General features: G+C 42.5%; 1 protein-coding gene across 1 annotated transcript; it reads right to left on the bottom strand.

Moving 5' to 3' along the window:
* Nucleotides 1-1,620: 1,620 nt before the first annotated feature.
* LOC143625749 (prefoldin subunit 3-like) lies at nt 1,621-7,257 on the bottom strand. The gene is made up of 6 exons (XM_077096003.1): nt 7,108-7,257; nt 6,979-7,036; nt 3,754-3,822; nt 3,030-3,149; nt 2,102-2,203; nt 1,621-1,865 (listed from the first exon to the last, which is right to left on the bottom strand). Exons 1-6 carry the CDS (start codon nt 7,248-7,250, stop codon nt 1,788-1,790), a joined length of 570 nt encoding a protein of 189 aa, XP_076952118.1. The 5' UTR covers nt 7,251-7,257; the 3' UTR covers nt 1,621-1,787.
* Nucleotides 7,258-9,242: the final 1,985 nt, after the last annotated feature.

Below are 9,242 nucleotides of genomic sequence, written 5' to 3'. Positions count from 1 at the left end.
AGTCATCCTCCCAGTATTCGAGTTCGTCGGCCTGTTGTACGGAACGCAAGCGTTCGTCCAACTCAGCCTGGAATTCTTTTTGTCGTGCCTCCGCCCATGCCTTAACTTCATCGAGAGTTTGGCGGGGGAGTCTTCGTTTCTCAAGCTGGGTATCAGTGGATCCCAGTAGGCGATCATTTACTGCACTTGCCCCAGCTTGAGTAACTGGGGTAGTGTTCGTAAAATTTACTTCACTTGTCCCGGCTTGGGTAACCGGGGTAGTGTTTGTAAAAACTGTGTTACCGGTATTCACCCCAGTAGCTGGGGTTGTGGTTACCGGAATTTCTCTAACCATCTTTTGTAGAAAGTTTGAAAAAACTGGAGAAAAATAAAGTTCTAGCTTTATGCACGGATGGCGCCAATGAAGAAACACTAACCGAACCCCGGACAGATTACTAGTAACCTGGGGGTTGGAGAGACGTTTCCCACGAGGGGTTAGACCCTTGGAAGATGGTTCTTCTGATAACCTGCAAAACAGACACCGTGAGCTCGTCACTGAGAAGGGGGGGGGGTTCCTCCTTGTGACCACCCTCCGGCGTGAGAATCAGACTAGATTGCTCTTTAAATATAAATGTATATTAAGAGATTGCTAGAGCAGATATCAGGTATATTATGATGATATAAGATAAGATATGATGAGATCAGATGGTCATACCATTTGTGGTATTTATAGCCGAAGGTAGGTTTCCAAGGAGGTATGGCCGGCTGCAACAGTGTTCCTGTTCCACCAACAGTAGCCTACGCACGTGTCCTGCTGGTAGTTGGTGGGTAGGTAGCGGCTGATAGTGACCAGACCTGCTGTATACTATTCCTTTTCCACCAACTGCCGGCTACGCACATGGTATGACAAGAGTTGGTGAGTAGGCAGCGGCTAATAGTGACATACAGTGTAGGAGCATGCTGCTCGCCATACTGTTGTCCATAAGCTGTCGTATCTTTAGTCAGATCTTTTTCCCATACCTCGTCAGGTACAGTACAGAAGATCTTCCTGTATCGTACGGACTGGCTTATTTGGGCGGGAGTATTCCCCCTCCCGCCCTTGTGCGGGATAGTTCCCGGCTTCGCTCATTCCTTCAGGTGACACTGAGTGATTGAGAGCTAAGTGCATTGTGCGTGTAGCCTTGCTGTGCGGGTGGCCTTCCCTGATGGCTTGTATCCGAGGCTGCGGGGACAGGCGGAGTCCTTCACCATCGGGAGGCATTTCCTGCGGGACCAGCTTGCGTACTGCGCGTAAGGACGTCACGTCTCTGAGCATGGTTGGTCCTGCGGATCCAGTTGGTTTCTGCGCAGATGTCCCTCTTCAAGGTGAGTCTTGTGGGTCCAACTGGGCTCTGCTGGGACCTACCTCTTCACTTGCACAGTTGAACCCACTTTTGACCAGTCAGCTTAATGAATGAAAGGAAATAAAATATGTAAAATTGGTATTGTAAAACAGGAAATTTGACCATCTACAACAAAAGAATGGCTAAAAATACTTAAGTTTGAAAATAATAATAATAATAATAATAATAATAATAATAAAAACTTGAACCAGAAACAAGTTTAATTGAACAGATTATTAAAATAAAAGTACTCCCACTAAACATAAATGCAGCAAAAAAAAGATGATGAATTGGGTACTGTCACAATGTTGAACCTCACAAAACAATTCTTCAACGTAATCAAACATTAATGTTACACAATGCATGAAACCAAAATTGTTAAATATTCCTATGATGTGATGATGCAAGGAAAAAAAAGAAAGAAATTCATGGATCTTGGGGGGGAGAAGCTTGTTTAACTCTTTTTTGATGAACATCCCAGTTGTAGACCCGAGCAATCGTAACCTAATACAAAAGTAATTAAAGCAAACGCGCATTTGTGAGTCTCAACCGACATTGAAAAAGATAAATATTAAAGAAATGGTATGCATTTTTCTGTAAGTAACGTTTTCCAGTAATTTTACTCAACCTTTTTGTTACATATACAAACAATTGTTCTAGTAACCGATAAAAAGAAAATAAACATTTGTTTATCAAAACAAGAAATCTTTTATAAATGAAGTATATAATTTAAAGCCTACCTGGGTGATGTTTACTTGATCTCTTAAGAAGTGTAGATCAGTAACTAGTACTTGTAAACTGGCTTTTGCATTTTCCAAATTGTTTTGCAGCAGGGTAGTCGCCTGCATGTTTTCATGTTTAGAAGTTGCATATACATACATATTTAACGAAAGGACAAAAATTGGTGGTGGATCATGTGCATGAAAACGAAAAAACCGAAGTGTAACTGGAATAACCAACCTAACCAAACCGATATAACCGAACCCAATAAAAAACCGACAATCTGATTTTATGTTTTCTTGAAAAACCGAATAATCGGTTTGGTTTTGCTATCAACAAAAGCTGAAATAAAAACTGAACCAAACCGACTGGAACCGAACCGAACAAATCGATTTTAACTAATTTAGAAGAAATTAAGAAGTGGTGAAGCCCAAAAATTTGAGGTCCAAATGTGTAATAATCAATAAATCCTTTATTAAAAAAAAGTAGGCCCAAATTCATAATTTTTGGTCACCTTTTTTTGTCCACTTCAATGGTAAAACCGAACCGAATCATACTGTGAAAACCGAAACAGAACAGTTTCCAAAAACCCAAAAACCAAATTTACAATTTTGGTTCGGTTTGAGCCCCAAACCGACCCATGCACAGTCATGGGCGAAGCTTCTTTAGCCCCCCCCCCCTTTTGCGCAGCAGTGTAAATTGACCCTTTTCGCGAGAAAATTTGTATACGCAGTGTAAATTTACCCGTTTTTGGCCCAAATTTTGAGCGCCCCCCCTGTTTATGTTTTTAGTAAATACATTGAGTCCCCCCCCCCCCAACGAACTCGCCCAAGCTTAGCCACTGTGCATAGTCAGCATGGACCAGCCACTTGTGACACATTGCTCTTGCTCTATGTTGCTACCTCTAAAAGTTATCTTAGATGAAACATTTGACAATAAATCGCGCACCTCGTCACACGAGTACTCTAGCATTACATTTGCTCCCAACCATAAGCACACAGAATTTGCATTCTCGATGCGGGCCCGGGCATAGATGCCTTCAGATACTTCAAAATCTGTAAGCAGTGCCTGTATTAAAAAAGCAGGTGCCCATGTAGTCATAAAAAACAGAGGACTAATGTATGTATCGCCAAAACGAACTTTTATTTGCATGTCACAAGGTTCATAAATTTCTTAAGATATAATAATAATAATAATAATAATAATAATAATAATAATAATAATAATAATAATATGTTTTGACATGAAGAGACAAGTGCAACATGAATTGTTATGTGGGTTAGAAAGTCATACAGGTGAGTAATACATGAGTATGCACACGTATAAACAAAAAAAAAGTAAAAGAACTAAATCATCTCACGACTCGTAGATTTAAAGCGTAAGATGAATACATGGAAAAACACAAATTTTATCATGCTTTTGCTTGTATACGTAATTAGCGTATTCATGTCAGTTTAAACTATAAGAAAAGAAATGTCTTACTTGCATCTTCTCATTTGTTCTCTTACTTGCATACAAGTGTGGATCTTAATTTCCTACTTTGGTATATAAAGACCAAAATTTGAGGTGGAACCTACTTACAGGCGAGGCGAGGCGAGGCGTGGCATTATCTATGAAAGCTAAATTACTTGTATGATCATAAAAAAGGATGAATTAGAGAGCAGTAGGTAACCTCATCCTTATCCTTAGCTTGCAGAGTGGAGAGAACATCTAAACAGTTGTGGATATCCGGAATCTTGGCCTGGTAAGAAAACATACATGTAAATGCTTAGTATAAGTGTTTAGTTGATTAAATATTGTTAGGATTAAACGCACACACGAAACCGAACACAACACGAAAGCAATAAACGAACACGAGGATTTAACGTGGTTCGGTCTAAACTGACCTACGTCCACAGGTGGCAACTAGGTATATCTTTATTGGGTGACCAATATTACAAGTACATAATGTTGTTTATATAGAGACTGAACTAGGGTTAGTAAATTATTATGCAAGAAATCTAAACCGGGCCGGGCTTGGGCCCGACCGCCCACACCCGTCTCCTCTTTTGACTTCATATAATAAACCGGGCCAACAAGGCCTACGAACCCAACAATCTCCCACTCGGAGGCCTTGAGTACTCTCGTCTGCACTCCTGATTGTACTTCTGTAATCTGAACATTAAACTTCTTCTAGTTGCCACCGCCTTCTCATCAATTAACCTGAAGGCCCGTTGAAGCTCCCCGGAGCTCCAACACGTCAGTCACGGCTGAAACTGCCCCTGACCCATTCTCTGTCCCTACCGGTTCCCACTGTAACGAACTACCGGATCCTGAGATAACCTGAGAACAAACACTCTCCATATTCAGCAAGTAATTCATTGGAGAGACTTTTACAGCTGGAATACTGGTTTTCTTAATCCACTGTCGACCTGGAACTGTAACTGAAACACGACCTGTGCTCCCACTGTCACGATGTCCCCCAACTGATTTAACCTTCCTAGCTCGTTCATCCTGAATCTTCACTTTGGCTCTGGGTTTGTTACTTGCAAAACGAACCTTCTTCTGCCCACGAGATTCTGTGAACCGGATTTTGTCTTTCACCAAAACTGGATCCACTCCTTTCGATGACATATCGACCATATACAACGAACCCATTTTCTTGCCACGAGCAACAACGAGATTCCCTTTGACTACTTTCCACTGCCCATTCCCGAACTTAACATCGTGCCCTTGGTCATCCAACTGCCCAACTGAAATCAAACGTTTCTTCAAACTTGGAATAACCCTCACGTCTTTCAAAGTCCAAGAAGTACCGGCTGAAGTTATCAAATCAACGTCTCCCATACCCGTAACCTTTAAAATATCATCATTCGCTAGTCGAACCTTTCCAAAATCCCCAATTTTAAGATTCTTCATCGTTTCACTACAGTGAGTGGCATGAAACGATGCACCAGAATCCATCACCCAAGCATCAACGCTACTCTCAACACTACAAACCAAAGCCTCATCACTACTGACCCCGTCATCTGTGTCGTCTTCTGTAACGTTCACCTCTTTCTTACCATTCGGACACTGATTCCTGAAGTGTCCTTTCTCTTTACAACCCCAACATTCAATATCCTTACGAGTCTTAGACTGACTCCTCTTCCTGCTCCCACTGCCTCGCTGTTTTCCCCTACCTCTACCTTCTGTGACTAGCATATTGCCTGATGATTCACCTGAACTTCTGCGTCTTGAATCTTCTCCCAGAATCAGATCTCGAATCCCATCGAAAGTAATATTTGTAGACGAACTACAAACTGCAGTCACTGTTTGCGACCAACTGTCGGGCAAAGAGGATAATAACAAGAGACCTTGAACTTCATCATCAAACTTAATGTCAACTGACACTAAGCGGGACAAGATCGAATTAAGATTATTGATATGAGTTGTAACTGACCCACCCTCTTTCATTCGAGTTGTCACTAGCTCTCTGATAAGATAGACCTTATTCGCTGCCGAAGGCTTCTCATACATGTTGGATAGTGCGTCCATCATACCACGGGCTGTGGTTTCTTTCACGATGTTAAACGCCACATCTTCCGACAACGACAAAGTAATACAAGCCCTAGCTTTCTTGTCTAACTTCTTCCAATCTGCTTCTGACAACTTTTCTGGTTTTTCATCCTCAAACACTACATCCAAGTCTTTCTGACAAAGTAGTGCCTCAATCTGTATCTTCCACCAACCGAACTTCTGTCCGTCAAACTTCTGTATCGAAACCTTTCCGTCTTCTGCCATAGCAATGACTAAAACGAAAAAACTGGATAAAACAGAGACAGACACAGCAACACGAGCCTGAACTTAACAATTGTTCTACTGAACTCTGTTAAAAAATCAACCTATTTATACGCAGCGGAATATCGAACTGAAAATCAGAAACCGAAACTTTAAACTGAAACGATAAACCTGACAAACGCGGTTGGCACTGGTTCTCCGTTTCTTTAACGCTTCTTCTGACTTGACAACGATTCTTCAATGAAAAATAGAATCCCGATTCAACTTGTTCTTGGTTTGGTTAGGCTGATCAGCGATAACAGGTAATCAGGCCGGCTTCACTGCTCGGCTACCACACTTATACTTCGACCACAAACCCGTAACGGCAGCTGGTTACTCAGTTCTGTCGGCTAGACTGCCCGACACGACTTTTAGCGGTTGATGCTTCTTGAATGACGATCGAACAAATCGGTAATAGGGTGGCACTACTGCCGGCAAACCCTAATCGAACTGATGACCAACAAGACGAACCCGGTGACCGCTGGGTTAATTTGGCGGCTGCCAAAAAACGAAACCCTAGATCAACCCTATCTTCTGCAACTCAAAAAACAACAAGCGTTGGCTTACGGTGGTGTATGGCGGTGGACTGAACCCTAGTCGCGATCGTCGGGCTGGGTTTAGTGGCGGCGAAACAGCGGCGGCGTAAACCCTAACGACAATCGGAGAACCGTAGCGGCGGCGGAACCCTAGCGCAGTAGGGTGGCGGCGGCTGGATGGTTTGGCGGCGACTCGGCTGGTTCACGTGTTCTTCGTGTGATCCGAACCTAAGCTCTAGATACCACTTGTTAGGATTAAACGCACACACGAAACCGAACACAACACGAAAGCAATAAACGAACACGAGGATTTAACGTGGTTCGGTCTAAACTGACCTACGTCCACGGGTGGCAACTAGGTATATCTTTATTGAGTGACCAATATTACAAGTACATAATGTTGTTTATATAGAGACTGAACTAGGGTTAGTAAATTATTATGCAAGAAATCTAAACCGGGCCGGGCTTGGGCCCGACCGCCCACACCCGTCTCCTCTTTTGACTTCATATAATAAACCGGGCCAACAAGGCCTACGAACCCAACAAATATAGAGTGAGAGTACCTGAAGATCTCTCTGCTGAGCAAGCAGTTTCATCTCAACCACTTTGTACTGCTCAAGTCTGCACATACAAATAAGGATTTGTAAATGGAATAATTGATAAACCTTAATGCTAGTGAAAACCTCCTTTACCTTTGTTGGAGGAAAGCAAGAGTAGAGTTGACATCAAGGCCTAATTCATTCAAATAAGCTTTCACGTCTTTAACGAAACAACCCGCCGGGATTCCTCTTCGCTCTGCCACCACTCCACTGCCGGACTGCAACGGCGCACCCATTCTCTCACCCTACACAACACACTAATTTCTTTTTCCCTTTTAATTGTTTTGTTTTTTCTTTTTTTTAACGATCAACTAAGTAACGTCGGATACCCGTACGCGGTTCCAATTGACTAAAGATAGCCCGAGCCGGCCACGAGTCTGGACGGACGGATCCCCTATCGCTCCACCTATTCCCCGGATAAACCTGACCCCACGCCCGCCAAACGGCACGACAGCGAGGAGCTGGTAAAACCAAGTGAGATCAGGACTCGAACCCTAGCAAGTCAGGGTCATCTCTCATATAAATTGGTGATAATGAGTTTTGAACCCCCTACCTCTCACTAGTAAAGTGAGTGTTCTACCATTGAGCCATATCCCCTTTTTTAGGGTACTTCCGGGAACATATCCAGTGGAGCCTGTAGCTCAGAGGATTAGAGCACCTGGCTACGAACCACGGTGTCGGGGGTTCGAATCCCTCCTCGCCTACAACCAGCCCAAAAGGGAAGGGTATTTCCCTCTAGGGGTAGGAAACTCGTGATCGGGATAGCGTGCTATGGAACCTGGGTGTGGGTCTTTTGTCAAAATGGAATGGACTTTTTATTTATTATTTATCGTAAATGAGTTAAGCATTACACGTAGTATGCGTATGCCCGTCCCCCATCAGCGTATTTTTTTTGTTTTACGTGCCCGTAACTCTTCCTCAGCCAGGATGGGGCAGAATAGCAGAGCAAGTACAAGTATTAGTAGCATAACAAAAATGCGTTCCTCGTCATTAATATGTTTGCTCGCAGCAATTGTGGCCTCTCGGTAGAGTCGATGATTGCATCTTTGATGCACTGCTAGTACTAGTACATCTGAGAATTCTTAATTGGATAGTTGTAAATAGCCCCAGGGCTATGGAACAAATAGGGCTGTTCAAAAAGTTCATGGCTCGAAGCTCGCTCAAAAAAAGCTCGGAAAAAGCTTGCTCGAAATCAGCTCGATTGTAAACGAGCCGAGCCTAGCTCGACTCGATTTCTAAACGAGCCGAGCCTGAGCTAGCCCCGGCTCAACTCGAGCTCGCTCAACTGGCTCGAACTATTTTATTTTAATTTATTATATATATACATGCATGCATATAATTATCGATCCCAATTATTTTAACACATGGGCTTTCCTTTAATTCAGCCCAATTTCTTTTCTCACTCCATAGTCCATATTCATAATTTCATATACTGAATAACTGAGAGATGAGACTTCATAGTTCGCACACTCAATAATCAGTATACATTCCATTTTCCATCCTAACCCTAGACGCTCATATTCACCTCCGCCACCGCTCATATTCACCTCCGCCATCGGCTACCGCTCATCCTCCGCCATCGGCTGCCAATTCTATACTTAATTTTGTATTAGACGTATTTTTTTAGTTTGTATGTGGTTGGTGTTGATCTCAACGTCATATTTATTTAGTTTAACTTGATGGTTCCATATAATTGTTATTATTACAGGTAAACTCGAGCCAAATCGAGCCGAGCCGACTCGATTTAAAACCGAGCCGAGCTTGAGCTCATATTTTTAGCTCGATTAACAGTTCGAGCTCGGGCCGAGCCAACTCGATTGAATATCGAGCCGAGCTTGAGCTTGCCTTGGCTCGGGCTCAGCTCAGCTCGTGAACAGGCCTAGGAATAAAGGAGTATCCTGAACCTACACCACAAGCAAATAATTATTATTAAAAAAATCATTAAATTAAATAATGTATAAAAACAACTTTTGAACGCATTAATATGTTATTGTGGTGACAAACGGTTAGTTCGCAGGCAACCGTGTGATTTCTTTATAGAACGTACAAGTCAAACTCTAGAAATTAGCGTGTGTATAGTTAAACAAAATTAGGGCAACAATGCTCTTCAATCAGGGGATTGTGATGGTTTAACACACAAGAAAGACGTTGTTCCAAAAAAAAAACACACATTAGGTCTTTATGTATTTTAGATTTTCCTTTTTAGTTGTTTTGTTATAGCTACTGCT

This window comes from Bidens hawaiensis, unplaced genomic scaffold (assembly GCF_021521415.1).
Source record: "Bidens hawaiensis isolate Kalapana, Puna unplaced genomic scaffold, B.hawaiensis_p1.1 tig00004234_1, whole genome shotgun sequence".
Lineage (NCBI taxonomy): Eukaryota > Viridiplantae > Streptophyta > Magnoliopsida > Asterales > Asteraceae > Bidens > Bidens hawaiensis.
The sequence above is the reverse complement of the archived record's forward strand: the minus strand, read 5'-3'. Positions and strand labels throughout refer to the sequence as shown.

Bases quoted from the DNA above. Each gene is read 5' to 3' on its own strand.
- LOC143625749 (XM_077096003.1), bottom strand. From the start codon at position 7,250: ATGGGTGCGCCGTTGCAGTCCGGCAGTGGAGTGGTGGCAGAGCGAAGA. The intron at 3,823-6,978 runs GTACTCTCACTC...TTTTCTTACCAG, and splicing joins CTCAGCAGAGAGATCTTCAG to GCCAAGATTCCGGATATCCA. The intron at 1,866-2,101 runs GTAGGCTTTAAA...CTTTTGTATTAG, and splicing joins ATCAAGTAAACATCACCCAG to GTTACGATTGCTCGGGTCTA.